Source organism: Anser brachyrhynchus, assembly GCF_964034855.1.
Source record: "Anser brachyrhynchus genome assembly, chromosome: 5".
In the NCBI taxonomy this organism is placed as follows: domain Eukaryota; kingdom Metazoa; phylum Chordata; class Aves; order Anseriformes; family Anatidae; genus Anser; species Anser brachyrhynchus.
Genome location: NC_137699.1, coordinates 22,179,775 through 22,200,891, shown reverse-complemented (window position 1 = coordinate 22,200,891; position 21,117 = coordinate 22,179,775). Strand labels below are relative to the sequence as shown.

At 38.1% G+C, this 21,117-nt stretch overlaps 1 protein-coding gene and 1 long non-coding RNA gene across 4 annotated transcripts in view; one reads left to right on the top strand and one right to left on the bottom strand.

Moving 5' to 3' along the window:
• SCFD1 (sec1 family domain containing 1) overlaps window positions 1-8,043 on the top strand; it is a 45,357-nt gene extending 37,314 nt beyond the window's left edge. The window contains exons 21-25 of the mRNA XM_080592763.1: window positions 1,089-1,141; window positions 2,288-2,321; window positions 3,583-3,648; window positions 6,791-6,859; window positions 7,834-8,043. Coding sequence (XP_080448889.1) covers window positions 1,089-1,141; window positions 2,288-2,321; window positions 3,583-3,648; window positions 6,791-6,859; window positions 7,834-7,857 — 246 coding nt within the window. The 3' untranslated portion in view covers window positions 7,858-8,043. The remainder of the gene's footprint in view (window positions 1-1,088; window positions 1,142-2,287; window positions 2,322-3,582; window positions 3,649-6,790; window positions 6,860-7,833) is intronic.
• LOC308195409 overlaps window positions 1-21,117 on the bottom strand; it is a 30,276-nt gene that overhangs the window by 4,735 nt on the left and 4,424 nt on the right. The window contains exons 2-6 of one of the 3 annotated variants that reach the window (XR_013951459.1): window positions 7,809-21,024; window positions 7,030-7,137; window positions 4,400-4,547; window positions 1,237-1,323; window positions 386-527 (exon numbers count right to left, since the gene is read on the bottom strand). This is a non-coding gene — a long non-coding RNA (uncharacterized lncRNA). The remainder of the gene's footprint in view (window positions 1-385; window positions 528-1,236; window positions 1,324-4,399; window positions 4,548-7,029; window positions 7,138-7,808; window positions 21,025-21,117) is intronic. The other 2 variants (XR_013951460.1, XR_013951461.1) reach the window with 2 other exon arrangements.

Here is a 21,117-nt window from a genome sequence, read left to right as displayed (position 1 = left end):
TGCAAATGCTGCTGAAATTCCCAGTGGAGTGTATAAAAGCATTTTACAGAGATTCGGTGTGAAACTAAATCTTAAGTTCTTTAAAAAGCCAAACTTGAGGATAAGAGACTTATTTTTATGTGTTTGCAGAGGTCCTTAATATCAAATAGATTTATTTTCCTTGTGTGTACCAAATACCATACTACCACATGTATACTAAATATTTTGTAATATTAGAGACAGTTACGCTTTGTGAGCTCTAGTAAATTCCCCAGATAACTTGTCTACTACTGGAGATTTCTGTTCTATAGAATCATCAAAACACAGAGGTCTTGCATGTAAGCACCCAAACGAAAACCACTTTAGTCCTGCATGCAATTTATCCATAAATTAAATATCACAGTACCTGGATGAAAATGTAGTATAGAAACAGATGCAAGCAACGCAGTTGTCAGAAGCAGTTATTAAGAAGCTTTGTTTTTCTTCTGTTAAGAGTTGGCAAAAATCCTGCTTGTTGCCAATAAAAATATTGGAAGTGCCTCAGTGTTCTGCATGAAGGAAAAAAAAATTATAGTTTAGACACACTTTTCAAATTCTTGTGGAACTCATTTCTTCACAAGCTTAATTTTGGTTTAATAGTAGTCATAAATCATGAAATGAAATGGTAAGTTTCGTAACAGTAGCAGATTTTGATCTATCTTGTATTTAGCATTCATTGCCAAAGAAGTGTTTTGTTTTATAGTATTAAATCACTAGCAGTTCTCTGGAAAATTTGAACATTTATAATCGCATGATGATCCTCTGAAGCCGGTGACACCTTAATACTTTTTTCTGCATGTTGCCTTGCTGTTTGTTATGCAACTGATATATTTTTTGGAAAGTGTGTAATAGTCAATTGTAGAGGAATCAGATACAGTTCATAATTCTCTCTTGTTTTTCTATACTGGTTCAGTTATGTACAAGTATATGCGGACATCACAATTAATTTTGAACGATGGTATCTGCTAAATTGGGAAATTACATTGGTTTGAAGGATATTTAATGTAACATACAGAAATTCATAAGCCAAAACTTAGTTTTTTTTGAGATTAAAATACATTTTTTAATAGGAGACAGATGACTACCGATATTTTGATCCCAAAATGCTACGAGGCAGTGACAGGTAAGTCTACTGTGAGTTTTGCTTGTTTCCTTCTACGTCATGAAAAGGTTAACTTAAAGAATTCATTCTTATTTTCCATGCTGACTACATAATACCTCCGATTATTCATTCTAAGTCAACGCAGTTGACATTGAAGGAATTCACAACTGGAAACCGGATCAACCAGATAAATTTGTGTAACACTGCAAAAAAGACATGGAGAAGATACTTGATTTTAACATAGCTTCTAAAAATAATTTTCATTGCAACTATGGGAAAACAGTCAGCTGATTTAATTGCCGGGGTTTATTACTGGATGAATATGGATAAAGTAGATCCAGACCTGGTTTTAGTCATTTGCATTAAATAAGAATTTAATTTGTCCCTACTTCCTCTGTTCTTGAATCATGCAAAGTATATTTCCAGTAGAATAAGTAGTAGGAAGCAAATTTCAGAGAGTATGTATGTTTTACCTGAAAGTATTATTACAGCCTATGTAGCTTCAAAGATTAAGTAGATTTTCAAGGCATCAAAGAAAAATTTGTATTTTGTTTCATTTTAATTGCAACTTTAACTGTTTCATTCCGCTTTTGTAACATTTTTGGAGGATTTTTCTTACCACCCTAACCCTAACTTCCTCCTTAAAACATCATAGTCATAATGGTGTAGCTGTGACAAGTACCTGTTACCTGTAGTCATTTCTGAGATTTTGAAGCATCAATAAGTGTATCTGCAGGCATCACAAACTGACTGACTTACCTAGTTCACGTTCCAGGAAGCAGGGTTTGTGTCATAAACCGTGCTAACAAAGATTTTTTTTATTCATGTGTCTCTCATTATATTTGTGCTTCTAGCTAGCAGCACTAGAGTTTGAGCTTAAAAGCTCAAAAAGAAGTGTTGTCATAAAGCTCATGGTTTAAACAGCAGCCTTAAAACTGATAAAGGAAAACTCCCATTTATTCGTTTGTTTCTGTAGAATGGATGATGATTTTTCAAAACAAATCACTTAAATAAAATACTTCAGATGAATGCAGAAAGGCAATTAGTGTTCTATTTTAAATTCTTGTCCAATATTATTTAGTATTTCATAACCTTGTACATGATATAAAATACTTACATTTTGCGTATTTCGATTAATATCTAATAAGATATACTTTTTTTTAATAGCTCAGTTCCGAGAAACAAAAATCCATTCCAGGAGGTAAGTCATGTAGAAATTACCTTTTGGTGTTCAGGTATTAGAAAAATAAATTCTAAAGTACCGGTCATTTTTTATGATTATGATTAAGAAAATGAGAGGTCCTGTTTGCAAGAAACACTTACTCTTATTACATCTAGTATTAATTGCAGTTAGCTGGTAGTCTGAAGTCTTTTCAAAGGACTGTGTAAGCATTAACTAGCAGCAGAGGGGGGAAAAAAAAGTGAAGAAAATGCTTCTTGAGATAATTAGAGTAATTTAATAACACCATAATTGGGTACTCAGTAAATTAACACCCCTATTTTTATATCAGAGCTTTAGGATGTTCTCTAAATTTAAACTGCTACAGTCTTGAACAGTAATGTTGACCACTGAGTTGTGTGTCAGTATTTTGAACAGTCCCTGTAATTTAAGGAAAAAAAACAAAAAGCAGTGCTAGCAGTTGTTCCATTTTCATTGTATACAAATGCCCATAACTATTAGTCTTTTTCAACATAAATGTTTGCAAATAGAAACAATCTATTCATTACCAAGGTAATTTATTACCAAGTTTCATTGGCAAAATTTTTGCCTTGGCAATAGACAGATGTCTCTGATTTCTCTTGAAATGTCTTAGTTATCCTCTTGAGCAGAAGTAATGATACCTCGTGGTGTCACATAGATGGTCATAGCAAAAATGACAGTAATAACATAGAAACTACACAAAATTCATATGGTCAAACAGTTTTGGAGAATGAACATTAACAAAAATATGCAACTATTAAGTCTCCGTATTCTATTCATTAGCTGTTCTGTTTTTAAACACAGCCCAGCAAATACCGATGGCCTGTAATGTTATTATTACTAGTAGTAAGCGGGAAAGGGAAGGACAATGAAAACATGTTTCTTCATAACAAAAGTATTTTGTTCGTTTCCCAAAGTTCTTAAGAATCCATGAAAATACTTTAACTGTGTTTATGGACACCAGAGACATCTCCACAGAAAAATGTAATACGTTGAAACTATTTAAGTTTCAAATATTTCTTAGAAATAAAATGACATCTTAGAATAAAGTGACGTGTTAAAATCATTCTGCTTGCTATTCTGCATCCTAGTAAAACTCTGTTATTTTGTTTCAAGGAGAGCGCTAGTGAATTTTTGTCCAGTTCTTAGTCTAAGAAGTGTGATTGAGATGACTTTTGCTATATGTTTAATGATTTGGTATATAGTTTACTACTGAAATGTTAAGAATTTGCATATTCTGATTGTGTGTGTTGCGTTTTAGGCAATAGTGTTCGTAGTTGGAGGAGGCAACTACATTGAATATCAAAATCTTATTGACTACATAAAGGTACGTACACTTCTGTTGGTTGTGATTAATTTACTTATTTAATCTAACTTACTGATAGAAACCAATTTTAGCAAGCTCTAACATTTAATATTTGGAAGCTTAAATCTTACAAAATTAGCTTTTATATTAGTATTATATATACCATCTGGAGAAAAAAATATATCTGAAAAATTGGTAGAAAATGAGGAATATTAATTCAGAAGAACAGTTGGTTCTGGTATTTTTGTTAATGTTGCACTTCTGAATGCAGAGGATATGCTGTCAAAGCAAAGATCATGTTGACATCATAGAACCGTTTGGGTTGAAAGGGACCTTAAAGATCACCTAATTCCAACCCCCCTGCCATGGGCAGCGACACTTCCCACCAGACCAAGTTGTTCAAAGCCCCATCCAACCTGGCCTTAAACACTTCCAGGGATGGGGCATCCACAACTCCTCTGGACAAAATCTCCACATCAGTATCTCAGCATTTATTACTAACCTACATTTAGAAGTTTTTGCTAATGAGTTGAAAGCAACTCATTCTTGAAATGTTGGATCATTTGATTGTGTGTAGAAATCATAAGAGTTATCATATGCACAAAGAAGAAAATGTGTAACCGACTACGTAATGGTGGTGTAAGGGATTTAACATCTCTGGTTCCAGCTTGCCAGCCTAACAGAACACAAACACCAAAAAAACAGTGGAGGGAGAAAAGTAACCAAATCATTAGAATTCTTGCAGGGGCGGGAATGAGATGCAAGCTCTTACCTTGATAAAATTTAGAATTAGGAAATACGTTATTTAAGAGCAACAGCATATCATTCTTCCTGCCTGATTTTACCGTATAGTAAAATCAGTTACCTCACCAACATGGTTCTACCTTCCTGTCCTGTGGTAGATTACGTTGAAGGTTTTCCTAGAAAAGAATAAATATGAAATATTAGTAACTGAAAAATATAGCTTTCACGTAACAAGCACTTAGTAATTTTCTGTTCTAGTAAATAACACAAAACAGGAAGTTAGAACTTGTGAGCTAGGCTGTTTTCCTCCTCAGGCAGCCATTTTGGAACATAGCTGGTCTGAATAGGGGAAAGGAGAGGAAGAGGAAAGTTACGGGAAGTGTTTAGGTTCACCTTAGCACTTAAAATATTCTTCAAACTCTTTAGAACATTCTAACTGTAGCAGAGTGCATTGTCAAAGTTTTTGCTGCTCCTTAGTTTACCCAAAGCTGTTTCAGATGCCGTATCAATTCAAAAGATGGCCAACAACATGTGTATTTGTTACTTCAACTAAAATAAACCTGAATTTGCCAGAGACTAATACGCTCCTTAAGATACCTAGCTGCATACTGACATACCTGAGGTTAGCTGTGTATGCACATCTATATGTATATACAGAACTTTTATAAGATGGCAAGTTAAACACCCGGTTTTTCATATAGAAGTGGCAAGAATCTGAAGTTTCTGAGGAATAAGAGGGCAAGCAGGAAGTGATAGGGTAAGCAGATGGAAAGGACAGAACTGAAAGCTTCAGGAATTATAGTAATGTTAGGTCTTGTGGAGAATGAGAGGTTGGGCATGGGTTTTCTGTTTTGCTGTTCCGGAACCTGTAGACAAAGATGATCATGATCTTCATGATCAGTTGTTAGAGCTGAAGTGTGCTGGACGTTTCCCCAGTCAGACTGTGTACTTGATTAGCGGGATATGACCTCCCAGGGGGGAAGCCTGCCTCACCTTTATGGTCTCATTAGACTAGTTGATCTAAGAGGTCTTTTCCAACCTAAATGATTCTGTGATTCTATGTAAGACTGGAATTGTACAGGAATGTGTATTTTAGAGCTGCCTGAAAGGTGCTCTATTTGAAAGGTGCTCACAATTCTTTCTAGTGTTTGAATTTTTTTTTTAATTTTTTGTTAAATGCTATTCATTCATATTACTGAAAACCGAATCTCTCAAAATATATCTGTCAAAATAATTTTAGATCAAAACCAGACCTCGTTTAATAAACTGGCCTGAAACATGGGAAGAACCAAGCTTGAGTTCCTTCTCAGAGACAAGAATAGCTTATTACCACAAACCACTCAAAATTAATAAAGATGAGGACTTGAACCAGGATTACCATCTCCCCCATTAGCATGTGACCACCAGCTACTGACTGTTAGAATCTGCTTCTGTGACTTTCTGCTGAAACAGCACAATTGGCAATATATATGGAACAAAATTGTTTTGTGAGGGCTTGCATTCCTATTATGCTCTTTACTAAGTAAGCTTTAACTTCCTGTCAGTAAAATGTAAGTTTACACAGATAGGCCTCTTTGTGCTGTTTTTGTCTTGCCCATTCTCCTAACTGTTTATCATATATAACTCACAGACAGCAGAAAACACCAAGAGAAAGGTGTTTTCTGTTTGTTTTTTAAATTGCAGAAATTAGACTAATAGGGGAAAATGCAAATTAATTTAACAGTGAAACAGATTTCTGAATGAGCCTATACTTGAACTTCAAGGAACCATGGCATTATTAGCCCACAAGTGGGAGCAAATTCAGTCTGAAACTTCGTATTACTTATACGGATTTTCACTTCTAAAATGATGCACTATCAAATACTATCAAACTGTTCACTGCAAACTAGGATTATTATGTATCCAACATAGCTCAAGGTAATGTTGTTTCAAAATCCTTTTACAAATAAAAAAAGATCTGCTTCAAACGTCATCATAGGGAAACAAATGACAGATAGAAGCTTTCTGGCTGTAATACAACAGAAATACGCTGTTACTATTCTTACAGCAATGCCCAGTTGTTCTAGGGGGTAGAGTTTGTTCTTTTCTTGTGGGAGGCAGCAGAGAGGAGGACCTTTCAGATAAGGTTATTACTTTCCCCAAGCCATTCATAGATGCATCAAAGAACTTCACATTCTAATGAGTTGAAAAGTGTATAATGCCACATTTTTCCACGTCTTTATGCCTCAACTCTCCTCTTTTCCACTTCAATTTAATTATTATTTATTCCTGTGGTGGACCAACTCTACTTTTTCTTTTTTGACAAAAAGTGCACGACTTAAAAATCATCGAGAAATAGGTTTTTGGTATGCACTTAGTTAAAGCCACTTCTGCTGCTCTGTTGAACACTCAATTTCTTCCTGACTTTCCTTTTTATTAGGGTAAACAAGGAAAACATGTCCTCTATGGCTGCAGTGAACTTTTTAATGCTACGCAATTTATAAAGCAGGTACGTACCTTTGACAACAACACCATCATAACACTGCTTACAGTAACAAATATTATTTCCATAACCTTTATTTTTTTAATTTTTATTTTTTAATATTATAGCTCTCTTTTTTTTTTTTTACAAAAACAAATTGCTGTGACAAATTAATGTATTTGTTACACTGTTTTCACCTGATTGTAGCGTGGGGGTTGGAGTTGTTAACTTTTGAAGGCCTGTATTGTCCATGTGAGTTCACAAGTAATGCGGTTGAACTCATAATAATTGCCTTAGCATAAATCCTAACAGGGAAAAAAAAAAAACAAATTACTCTGTTCTTGATACTTTCCACAAACAGCATGTCTTTCCAGGCTACTCTAGCAACATTTCCAGCTTAAAATCGCTACTCAACTGTGAGCTTGAAACTTTTGTCCTAAGTTTTGTTACAAATATATGAGTACTGGCATAAGGGGAACTTCAGGCTGCCCCCACCTACATTAAAATCAGTCTTTTTAATGCTGTTAATAAACTTATCATTGCCATTACTTCTCTCACTCTTTCCAATAAAAATGAAAAACATATTATTCACAACAATCAGCAGTAATAGCTCATCAGTATGGTTTTACTTCTTCCCAACAAGAGAATAAATTGTTATTCAGACCTACATTTTTAAGAAACAAATTCATTCTTGTTGCACTCAAAGGAAATGAAACAGTACTATCAGCTTATAGCTCTTCAGCCAGTTTATCAGTTTCTTTGTTCTTTCAAAACTGACTGTATGTACTATTGCTTTAACACTGAAATTTATTCATATCATATGATATGAAACCCAGATCCTCTCCTGTGAAGGTACACATTAAATATTCTGTTACTAGCATGCGTTTGGATGTAAGAAATTACCAGAGGTTATCAGACAGAAATGTTTACTGTATGAACTGGATATTCATTGCACTGAAAGAATAAAGTTACCAACCTGTTTTTTGTCTCTTCATGTGCAGCTGTCCCAGCTTGGCCAGAAATAAGACTGAAATACTGTGACCTGGATGGCAACGTGACAAAAAGAATTCGTACAGCATTCAGATATCTTCATATCTATAATTTTGTCATTATATTAAAACTCAAAAAAACTCCATTAACATAACTTTTAAAAAAGAACTGTAATTAATACCATGTATATCAACATTTCTGAAATAAACCTTAAAACCTGATCCATTTTTGTTGAGGGTAAGTTTCATATCATTACTTTCTAAATGCAATATTAACTATGGTGTATGACAGAGCTGTCTGAAGAGCATAGCATTTTCAAGATCTCAGAACTTCTGTTACAGTAAACAAAGCAATAGTTTGAAGAAAAGGTCAAGTCTGTCTTTAGGAGATGTGTTCTTGAAAGCCAGCTATCTTCATTTAACAAAACTTAAAAGAACAAAACTGCCTTTTAGGATCACAGACAAACAGCCTTAGTGCAAGAGAACTCTGGCTTCTGGTTGTTGTACTTTTACTTCACTGAAGTTCGTGTAGTTCTGCATACATTTCTGCAGGCTTTGCTTGATGATCCAAAGATGTACTTGGAAGTTACCTTCAGCACAAGTTTTTGATACAGTAATTTAGCTTTTCTCGTTAGGTTACATGTTCGTATTTATCTACTTGCCTACACAGTCACAGCTGCAAACTATAAAGCCTTCAATAATTTTCTTCTGCACTGTTGCTTTGACCATTATGTTTGAGAAGAAACCAAGCCCTACTCATAGTACAGCTCTTACATACAGCTCTGTTTTTCTAAGTGCATATTTAAAATATGCTTATTAACAATTGCATTAGGTAGAGCCAGTTTAGGAGCGGGCAGTAGTTCAGAGAATCTCACAATATAATTAACTTTCACCAGTAATGAAAGCTCTGGAGAGCACGTACAGGAACTGAGAGAAGGCAACAACATTTCTTTCTAGCTGTAGGTCTCTGCCTTACAGAAATGTCCCTTCTGAAAACAGCACTGCTGCTTTCAGAAGCAGTAATATGGCTTCAAAAAGAGGTCTAAAATACTCAAAAAGTGAAAGGGAAACACTTATTGTGGATTTATTAACAAAGAGTAAGAGCATCAGAGTTACTGGTTTACTGTAAATTTTTCAGCACCTTTTTGTACTGTTCTTCAGTGTTTATTGCTATTTGTGCTTTAAAGGCAATAGATTTTGCCCAGGTAGATTGTTTTCAGAACATCTATACAAGAATTGCAGTCAGATCTATTCCTTAAAAATAACAATAAATGTATCACAATAAAAATACACAAAAACTAGACCATATTAATTATCAAAACTAATCTGAGATAATTAAGTAACATTATGAGTATTGTAAGCTAATCCACACTACTATAGATTTCTAAGCTTGCAAACTCAAAATACATTTATTGTGTTGTTAACAATAGCTGCCTTATGTGAATGTTCTCCCATAGACCAGACAACAAGGACTTAGTAGCCAAACACAGTTCATTGTTCTTCTAATTTCCTATACACTGTATTTCTTAGTTAAGAACAATGTCAAAGGCATTTGGAAAACAAACAGACAGGAAAAGACATTTAGACATTTAAGGTAGTTATTGCTTCATGTGGGAGTTTGTTTGAGAAGCCTGAAATAACGTAGTCGCATGAAAGCTGTGCTTCCTGCACAGAGTTTTAACTTTGCAGCTGACAGCCAAGCTCTGAAAACAGCTGCTGACTGCTTTTTTTCCAGAACTTGTGGCAGTCCGTGTGTGATATGGTGGACCACTGGCCCATCGATTAAAGTCTAATTAATAACAGCTTACAGCATTTGAGGTTTCATTAAGGTTTACATCTTATGTAAAGAGCTATCAGAAGGCACGTCAGTTGAAACGTCCAGGAACTTCATTTGCAGGTCTTCGCGCTATGTCTGGAGACAGGTTTAATTTACAACACCTTTATAGCTGGCTCTTCCCGCTTGTTGTGTCAACATGCACTAGTTAATTAGGTGTTTGTAAAAGACTGAAGACAATTTCAGTACTTTAAACGTTCCTCTCTTTCCTCTGCAAAGTAGATGTTTGGGTTTTGGTGTATTATCAGTCTTAAAGATCTCAGTGAACATCAAAATCTCCGATTTAATACAACCTGAGGTATAACATGCTGGTTTTTTTGTTACGTGGTCCACCTCTGTGGAACTAGGAAAGTTACAGTAGTTCTTTGTCACTAACCCTCGGTTTTCAAGTCTCAGGACTAGCAGGTCGTCCCTGGGGTCTATATTCTCATTTAAAGAAAAGCAGAGCAATACTGAGTCTCAAGTACATGGTACTTGTTCTCAGGAAGATGTTTGTTAGGCAGTCTAGTCTGCAGCTGTTGAAAACTGGCACATCTGTAGTCAAATCTTACCAATGGTTACTTTAAAAAGTGATTCACAGCTTGAAACAACAATCCTTCATTTTCTTTCTTAACTCGACCATTTTAGAATATTTAGCTGGATATTTTGTGACTTAATGTGTTTAGTGCCTCTGTTGTACAGACTTTCTAGAAAAAATATAAAAGTAACCAAAACCAAAATTATAAAAGTAACCAAAAAACCCAAGCAGAATGAGGAAGAGAAACCTCTCAAGACCACTACTTGATTTAAATGTCCGTATCAGTGAAACGCTCGTTACAAAATCAGTACAACTTCCCCATCTTCCCCAATAAGATTTGCCAAGATCGATGACGTTTTGCATCAAGCTGAACAGAATGTAAGATAACCAGATTTTTTTCTTAAAACACATCAGTACTTCTGAGAATAGAAATTATTCTATCAATCAGTCACAGTTACAAAGGGAACACTGCTATGCATACAAAGCTTGCTGACTATAGAGCTGACCTGCTCATTCGAGTATGTTTTGAATCAGTAATTTACAGGGAACAATACCTACTCCTAGAAGTCCAGCCAGATGCAGTAAGTGGTTTTTTTTTTCTTTTTTTCTTCCCAGTGAAAAAAAGTTTTGGATAGCCAGCCTCCTGTGACCAAAATCATGCTCATGAGTTCTTTGAAAGCAAGCAACATGAAGATTAGGAGTACAACACAGAAAAAAACAGTCTACTTTCTGTGTATAGTTTTTGTTGTTTTTTTTTTTTTTGAATGTCTCCATTGGTCTGGAAGTCACCTTTCCCATAGGAGGGGTAACACAGTAGTTTGAAAGAGAAAAGGGAGGAAACAAAACAAAATCACACAAGCGACAACCAGAAACCCTCTGGGAGTGTCAGCATAAGAGCACCCGTTTTGTAGACTCAATATTTGCTACGTGATTGTGCTGCAACTTCTCCTGGGAAGTTGTACAACTCTTCGCTAGCCGTGTCACTACCTTTCTGATGGTTCTGCAGACCATGAGAAGAATCAGGTCTGTAAACCTAGCCTTGCACAGGGCAAGGAAAAGCAGTGTCCCCAGCTCAGTGCTCTCAGGGAGAAGAGCGGCTGCTAACGTCCTTACCCACACTTCTCTTGGAAAAGCTGAATTTCTGCACACTCAAGGCCCAACATGAAAACAGGTGACCCAAAAAGCTATCACCCCTGTGATTTGCAGAGCAAGCCCATTATTTTTTGTGAGGAAAAAAAAAAATATAGATCACTCTCTTATTAGTTAGAATTAAGTTTCTGTCTTTTTTTTCCCCCTTTCTTCTCCCCCTCAATTCACTGGAGTCTAAGTGATCAAAAGCACAGTCCCTGTACTTTAGGATAGGCTCCACGTTAGCCAGTCAGGGGAAGCCTGATGAAAACTGTAGTTTTATAATTGGGGCAGTCAACCCACAAACGCCAAATCCGTGATGTTTTCCAAATTCTTTTTCCTCCTTTAGGCGTCATTTGTAATTTGTTCTGCTGTTCTCCTGGCCTGGCCTCCCTATACACAATTTCTATCTGGTCAGGATCTGGGCTCCCAGTGCCAAGCTCACCAGTACCCTAGCCAGGCTTTCTACAAAGCCTGACAGTTTTTAGAAGTCCATTCATCAACACTGGCACAAGCCCTGAATTCCGTAAAGGCCTTAGAAACCTGTTCCAGTGTCCCAGCAGAGACAAGGGTTTAGCCCTAAAATGCTAACATTGATACCTGATCAAAGGAAACAGCCAGTTGCCTTCCCAAACCCGCAGCAATGTTTGTACATCTGAAGTTCCGGAAGCAAACCGGTGTCAGATTTAGAGGACTCTTCTGGCACAGGATGACCTTGCTTTCTGTTACCTATTTCTCATAAACACTCATTTCGGGAATGAAAACAGCGCTAAGAAAATAAATGCAGCTCTGGCTGAGTTACATACAGAAGTTTTCACAGTAAGAAATCAAGGACAAACGTCTCTATCGTTGTGTTAGTATTTCACATTTTGATGCTGCTCAGCTATATTTTCACAATTCCCTTTTGTTCGAGTGTTCTCACCAACTCCCCCCAAGCGTACCCCCTCTACACTCCATATTCCACTTTCCCTGATGCAGCCGCCACGCGCAGTGCTCCCAAATGTAAGAACGGGCCCACTTCTGCAACAGCCTCCTGAAGAAGTCCGCGAGCGACCAGTCAACATTTCCAAGCCCAACTTCTCAAACGTTTTTTTTTTTTCTCCTCACGATGGAGGTGAAGCTGTCTGGGAAGAGGTGGAAGTGCCGACTGCTCTTTGCAGCTGCAGCTCAATTACCATCTTATTTCCCTGCTCGCTGAGGAACAGCGTTGGCTGTGTCTGCAACCCCGTGACTTCCAGAACGCCAAGCCTCAGCCCTGCACAGCCTGGATCTCAGCTTTGCCGAGGTATTTTCATATCTTATATCATGTTTTCTATGATAAGGTTTCCCACAACTGGTCAAATCCCAGGGCTTGAGGAGTGGTAAGAGCGAGGAGGACGCGTGCCATGGGCCTACGCCAGCCAGCCCAGCAAACGCTGCTGCCTGCTGGGTAGCTGAGGGACTTGGCTGGTAGCAGCGAGGGCCCTGAGGGACTAGGAACGAGCAGCACAAGTTCCAGGGGGGCCACCCCTTGTCCCAGCTGAAGGCCCAGACCAGAAGGTAACTGGGATGATACAAGCAGCAGGAAGGGCTTACAGGGCTGGCGCTCAAGGCTCTGCGAACTTCTGTGGTTCACTGAAAACCCTGGAACAAACAGTCAAATACTAAATTCAGCATGACCATGGGCAAGGATGTATAACCAAAGGGGTTTTGGCCTGTCTCACAAAGGGACAGGGGAGAATCAGGCCCTTCCCAATACAGCAGGGGGGACTGAGCACTCGAGCAGCAGTGTTGAAGAGGAAAGGGATCATAGAAGGACTGCTTGGGGCATCATGAGTCCAAGAGGGAGACTGAAATTAGGGCGATTCCTAAATGCCATCAGTCAGCAAACCTACAGAGACACTGGTTCAGGCTCCCCCGATCCTTCCACGGTGGCCATGAGCCTGGGCTCCGTCCCGTGGGATGCTCCAAGGACAGGGGCTGCCCCCCTCTCTCCTTCACGCAGAGCCATGAGCCTCCGGTGGCCATGTGTGGCATCCAAGAATCACATCCTGCTGAGCCAGGGGTGGGATTAGGGACAGTGGCATTCTTCACAAGACAGATCAACTACCATAAATTCACATATTTAGGCACAGCCCTGAATCGCAGGGAAAATGAATGCTGCCTACCCAAAGAGCATTTGCAGATCTTTTGTCAGCAGAGGTGTGAGCACAAAGATAAGGCAGCTCAAATGACTACACCGGGCTCCGAGATACCGCATGCTGTTAGGCTGACCCTGCTGTTCTTGCTATTTACTGGAAATCCTGGATGCAAAGGAAACGTAATCTTAACCAGGCCCAGATACCAGACAGATGTTTGTAGTAAGCTAAAATCACCTTTTGTGACAACTAACAGTCCAGATATTTTGACAGAAAGCACAAGAAACCATGAGTTTATGCAAGTCAGCTGCTTTGACATGTACACAATCAGATTCTCGTATCTTCGAGAGAGCCTGATACTCCTACAGCCATATGCAGCTCCATTTGGATCAAATCTTGACAAACAGTAAAAGACTAGCTGTCAAGAAATATCCACATGCGGTATCTTACTACTGTTTTGTGTGTGTTCCTTTGTTCATCCCCAAATTCATTGAAACTCACCAGAAATGTCTGTACTTTACGTAGTACAATGGCAGACATGCAATAAATATTCCCACGGGCATAAAGACAGAAGCATATTTCATAATTAAACACAAAACATCCTTTTAGGGATCTTAACATTTTCCATATCCCAGTTGTAATTAAACGAACGTGTTGTCTTCTTCATGAAAGTACTTTTCTTGTATCTGACACTTAAAAGGCCTGAATGTATCTAGATTTAAGAAATCTAGAAGTCAGTTGTTTTGAAGTGGGAGAAGAGTTTATGTGATTATGTGAATTAAGATAAAATTGTTCCTAATCAAATGACATCAAGTTATTGCGTTTGCTAGAAATGAACCTGACTTGTATGTGGATATTATGAGCCATACTTAAAATGGAATGCAATTAACTTCACAGATTTTTTTTTTTTTTTAAATAAAAGTGTTTTTCATTACTTGGTGTTCCTTTTTCCTTTCCCCACTGCGATCAGAATTTAACTGTCTAAAAGTTCATCTGGCAGCGGAAATGTTGTTTCCAGCTTGCCTACAGATACAGTCATTTCTCAGGGGCTGGTTCATAGCAGACCTTTTTGTAGATAGTCTTTAAACTTTGCCATTTCGGAGGCAAACACTCTTGATCAAAGGAGGAAAAACAAAGCGGCCAAAGGAGATTCTTTCTCCACTGACTACCTCCGAAGGGTCCGCTCGGGTTACGAGCTCCCAGAATAACAAACCTACCTTTATTTTCTATTTTTAACTTCTGAATTCTAGACCTGTAGGCCTAACATTACCTGCAGAAGTTCCCTGTGGAAGAGGAATACTTAATTTTACTTCACACGCTATTTCCAAGCAGAGGAGGAAGGGGAGCTGTGGACGGAGGCTGATGCTGTAGCACAGCACCCAGCCCGTCGCGCTGTCTCCTCTGCAGGACGGCTGCGCCACGGACTGCAGAACAGCGGGGTGTTGTTAGGAGGAATACAGGGCACACACTTCGAGGGCAAGGATTGTGGATAAAGAGCAGAACCTAGGAAGCGACAGGCATTTAGTCACAGAAATAAGAGCAAGGGAGAACGAAGCACGGCCAAGTACATGAGCACCGTCCCTCCTCAGCGAGTGAGGAGTCAGGATGCAGGTGCAACTGAAGGAGTGGGGAAGAACGAGGGAGCCATACACATGGTAGAAAAACCGCTAAGAAGATGGAATAGCCACCATTTGAATCAGATTAGCTCTTAATCCGAGTCTCCTAAAAGAAGTAAAAGAAAGTACGGGCACTCACACATTCAGTAATATCCTTGAAGGAGGAAAGTTTTTCCTGCTGCAAGAGAAAAGGGCCCTGTTCTGCTGAAATGAACTACAGGCTATTTAACAAGACTTAACAAAAAGAAAAAAGAGCATCTTAGAACAATGCATCTATTATAGCCTTGTTTTCCAGCAGATGTTTTGAGGTGACACAGAACAGCTTAGTAGCTGGGTGTTCTGTTTTAAAGACCATGCTGTGAGTCGTTCCGGAACAGAACTATTTTGGCTATACAGGGCTTTTAAATTACCATCTTTAAAGTGCATTTAAGATGGTAAGCTGTGTGTAGCTAAAGACATTTGCTTGAGGACAAAGGGCAGGAAGCCAAGAAAGGTACCTCTGACGAAAGGCAAATGGGCTCTATTAAATCAGAGGGCACACACAGTACCATCTTATCTGTTTTTCATACATCGCTCCGCAGCCTTAGTAAAGTAATATATTTCACTTGAATTCAAAACTAACATTTTTAGGACACAGAAAAAAAGCTCTTCCTTTGCAAAAATATTTTTGCAACAATCAGGTGTCTGAAGACACTTCCCAAAGAACTAGCACGAAGTGAATAACGATGCAATGAACTACACTTGATCCTTAAAAACGCCTTTCATTTTGAAACAGGGCCTTCACTGAAGCAATAGCACTATTTAAAATGAAAAATTAAACGAAGTTGTTCAATATGAACTCAGTTTCAAGAACGCTGAGTTCAGGAAGCTGAGCCAGGAGGCTAACAGTGCTTATTTTGCCTGTCACTACCTGAAGCACCAGGCCAAAAAAGAGGACCCTAATGCTACTCCACCATCAGTGCCTTGACAGGATGAACTTAAAAGAAAGCAACCTGAAATCCATCTCCAGCACACGTAGTACTAGAGTACTCAGATGTGTACTCTGTAACTTACAATCCAGGTACATGTTTCTTAGGAAAATTAATTGTGGCCAGCAATGTTTGGTATTGTAGTTCTGCCCAGAGTTAGCACTTGGAAAATACACTTACATGCTGAGGCTGAACATACAAAGCTGTGTCTTGTTCAAGCAGTGCCCCTAGTACAAAAGAGGCCCATCCAGAGCCTGCAGAGAGATGGTGCCTCTGCAGATGCTTAGTTTATCTCAAGCCCTGAATTAATACCACGAGTTTCTAGAGCACATTGCATTTCTGATAAGGAGTCTAAATACTTGAGAATAATTAACTGAGCTGAATCTACTTAAAATCTCCCAAGTTGCAAATGCAATGCAAGACACAGGAGAAAGAAAGTTTTCTGAAGTTCCTGCATGGGGGAGAAGCAGCCCTGATACAAACAGGACGCTGCACAGCCCTGCCTCCCCTGGCACTGCCTGCGCTCCTGAGAGCTCTCTGCTCCCCTGAGCCTCTCTGGTAAGCATCCACACGCGGCGTGCAACAAGCCGACCCTCAGGCAGTCACTGCGTTCTGCTGTTTGACTTGTCTGACACTACACAAGTGCGCGAGTTGGCTGCAACCATTAAGACCTTCCATTTTCAATTTAGTTATTTCTATTGGTAGTGAAGAAATCAGACATCATGGGGAGGGGGGGATGACGACACACCACAACACCACCAAAACCACCCACCCCATGCTATTGGTAATTTGTTAAACAGTTCATTAAGAAAATTTGATGCAATATTAATAATGTAATGTAAGGCATTTAAAACCGTTTTCAATCATGTCTGTTGCATGTCTGTATTCATTGCCACCAGGTATCATGGGTTCTGAAGGTCTGGTTTGTAAGTTAAGGCCAAAGTTACACCTTTGCAAATTACTTTGATTCTAAGAAGACATGCGCAAACTTTATATAAAAACAGATATATAAATACTTTTCAAAAGTGCTAATCATTGTCTGAATTCTGCTGCAACCGAAGGTAGCAAAACACAGGAAACAGCAACAGCCAGATTAGCAAGACCAAGCAAACCATCTAGACCAGCACCTCCTTCAGGGTCGGTACCAGCTGCTTCAGAGGGGGAAAAAAAATTGCAGTAGAGAACTTTGGTTCCACTGCAGATTTCCATCCCTCTATTGACAAATCACAACAGGTTAGTCCAAACTATCAATATTTGACATGCCATAATCAAAAATCTTATCATTACAATTACCATATTGGAGTGTTTGATCTCATTGATGCTTCGCAGATACAGCATCTGTGTCCTAGCTGGCCTGACTTTTATTTTTAATCACAAGTTTAACGTTAACAGTCCAACAGTCCCTTTGAGCACTTCTTGGAAATCCCTAAGTAACATACACGTGTAAGCACACAAACATTTTCTCCAGGTAAAACCACAATGCCAATCACAGGTAGAGTTCAGAGCTGCATACTTGCAGACATTAAGAACTGTATGATACGTATCTCTGCACACAAAACAAGGTAGTGGGAGATGGATACAAGATCCCAAATACCTCTCTCACTTCCTTACAGCTGAATAGAGCAGAAATGAGTCTTCTAAAAAAAAAAAATAAATAATCAAACTCTTCAACAACTGTAAGAAACCAAGCCAAAATGATGGCTGCCACCACTAATAGGTCCCAGTGGTACTGTTCACCACCATGACAGACAGAGAAGGTATGTAATTTGAATGTAAGCAAATATTTATCATCTTTTTATTTTCTAGGAAGTATAAACTGCATATGCTTTTTAACCCTAGCTGTGGCATTTATCATTTCATCATTTATTGTGAAACCAAGGAGGCTACTAAAACTATTTCACTGTTGATGCCAATGGTATCACCCCTTGCTAACTTGCTAGTATTTTCTAGACAAATTACTTCTTTACCGAGTCCTTTTTTCAGCACTTATTTCTCTTCTCTGCTTACTCTCCATCAGGTATTTCTCACACACAGATTTTTCTCTCTCACTTACAAACCTCCACTAGGCACTCACTAAAATACCACTGGGCATCATTAATAGCCAGAGGATTACAAACTATTTAAACCATCTTGACAAGAAAGCAAGAACCAGAGAGGAGAAACTGAATGGTTCTGCTGAGAAAAAAGAAATCAAACCAAATTAGAAAAAAAAAGAAAAATCACTCTTTATTTAATGGCGGGTGCCTCCCCCTGAGAAATCCTACAGATTTCATGTAGAAAATCCTCCCTTAACCCTCCAAAAATCAGCTTCCATGAATGGGAATATTTTTCATTTAAATCATGAGTAGAACCTTAACTCTGTTCCACATAAATAGGAACCATTTCACATGGCAATCTTAAAATAAATCCTCTGCCTTCAAGTAAGTCTTGCAGGCAAGCAGATATAATGCCACATTTTTCTGCAACAATTCTTTGTACTGCTTTTAAAAGAGATGCCCTGCGTGCTGTCAGAGGGACTAGTCTACTCCACACTAAAATAATTTGTTTCAATGACGTTTTGACTAAGGTTAATGCACAACTGGCTTAATAGCACTTAAATCTGAAGATCAGCAAGTGCCAGGGAAGCAAGGATTTTTGGACTTTTTGAAGCCTGAAAATCAGTAATGTACTGAAGCCATAAATGGTGGCAGGAGAAAAGAATATTTGAATTCCCCTCCCCTCTTAAATATTGGAAAGGTCAAGTGCTTGACTCTGAAGTTCAGAAGTTATGTTTTAAATGGAAGAAAGCAGTCAAAGGTAACATTTCAGTGCTAAGGACTGATTATTTCTTGCTGATCCTCAAGTAATTCTCCTCCTCACAATCTGTCCATAACGCCCGTTGGGTTTTACAGGCTGCAGCCCTGGCATTCCTCAGCGCTGATGCTACCATAAAATCCAGCTTTGTCCAAGACCCCAGTTCTCCTGGCTGTTAAGTTTTGTGTGCAAAAACTTACAGCACATCTGAAAAATTTAAAGGGTAATATTTAAAATAGTGTCTAATCCAAATTAGACAATAAAGGGTTGACAGTCTAGATTGAAAAATAATAATGAAAAAACCACACTGAAACTAATTTATTTGACATTTCTGCAGAATTTCCAGAATCTCTACATAGCACCGCAAAACTTCAAGTCAGATTACTGTTACTATCCTTGGCTTTGTTTATGAACCTTTTATGTATGTGGAAACTGTTCTAACAACAAAGTAATTTCAACAACAACTGCTTATCAGCGAGAAGAAAGTCTACTCAACACTACTAATAGTTGCCAAAGGTAACAGATTAAGTCAATGTACTCATCTGGAAGTTCTATACCAAGCTATTTTGGAGACATGATGAGCCAAGAGAGTTAGGAAAGTGTTCAAGAGGAAAGCGTTCAAGAGGTGAGTTAATCTTATTTTTCTGAGCAGGAAAACTTCCCACATGCCTTTTCTAATTTGTCTCAATTTTCCAAAAATAAAATAAAATAAGAAGGAACCCTAGCGAGAGATTACAGACGTATCAGGGAAGCTATTTTGGCCATGGTGAGATCAGTGAATGTGAAAAACGAAAAGCTAAATTTAAACATGGAGTTAAGATCAGTTCCTACAAAGTGAATGAGGAAGAAAATCAAAAGCAAGTTTACTTAGAAACCTAACATACTGTTCTACAGAAATTTCTCTCATAGGAGAGAGATTAATTTCCTAGTAGGTAAGCAATAAGAAATATTAGAAGAATCAGGTACTCTCTTCTGGCAAGAGCTTGAGCTTACAGGGAATTCACGCTAGGGAAAGAGGAGAATCAGAAGGCTGCCGTGTTTGTCAGTAAGGAAATCTATTTCTTCCTCTTCCACAGATGCATACACAGGGCCTCTGACCTTTTTGGTCAGCCCTGCAGATTAAGCCCAGAGTAAGTACAGAACAAATAATCCTGGAGCTGACAAAAAAGGAGAGGTAAAATTCAGTGGGCAGAACAAAGCTGAGAAGAAATTGCCATGGAGAACAAAGAGGACCAATCTGGGCATTAAGGAGCAACGCGAATTGTTCAGTTAACAGCATAAGGAAAGATCCCCTCCATAATATCTGACAAATGGGAGTTAAACGTAAAATAAAATAAAATTAAAATTAACTTAAACTTAACTTAAAATAAAATTCCTTAAAATAAAGCAGAAGCGTTTTGGGAGTAAGATGGGGGAAAAATATTACTAGATTTTGACTCAATATCATTCTCAATATCATCCTTAAATTTCCTTTGAAATTACTGAGTAGATATTTACCACGATAAAGGAAAGAATTCTGCTCAGTTCCTGCTGGAGGACAAGTGATTGTTGAGACTGTCAGGTGAGTATTCTTCATGACTTGTTTGAATAGGATTAGTAATTAATAAGAAGTAATTAATAAGAAGCCTGTACCAACATGATTTAAAAATTCAAACAAACTCACTGAGAAATGAGTCAAAAAATCAAATAAACAGACATCATTGAAATTAGTTTGGAGGACCACCTACATTTTTCCTGAAATTTGATATTTTTCACTGTTCATTATTTTTTTTGTGGCTGCTTATTAACTTGGAGTTATCCACATCCTAAAAACACTCTGTTTTCTATTAAAGCTTAGTGAACACAACAGTAAGTTTTTAAATAACAAGCACATGGAACATTGCAGCCACAAACAGCCAGTGAAGCTACGTGCCATTAAAAGAGATCAGAATATAAAAAATAACTCTATTGCAAATTGACAACAGTGGAGTTGTACTCATGTAAATGCCTGCACTTACCTCTCCCAATAAGTTCAACAACCTTTTAACTAGGTCATAATTTCTTTGTTTTATAGGATTAAAGATAATCAGAAGACATTAAAAAAGGGGGTAAAGTCCAGTGTTTTCACATCGCTTCTGTTTCCAGATAAACCCTGTTGTTATTATTGCACACACCATGCAAAGTGCTGTCCTTTCCCCCTGGTTCATTCATTGTTTTTCTCCGTCCTGATTTAACATCATAACCATGAAACCTGAAACAGCATCATACAAGGCAAAAATGAAAGATTAAGAAACAGTTTTAAGACTAATTTAGAACATATAGACAGACAAAGACAAAAGTAAAC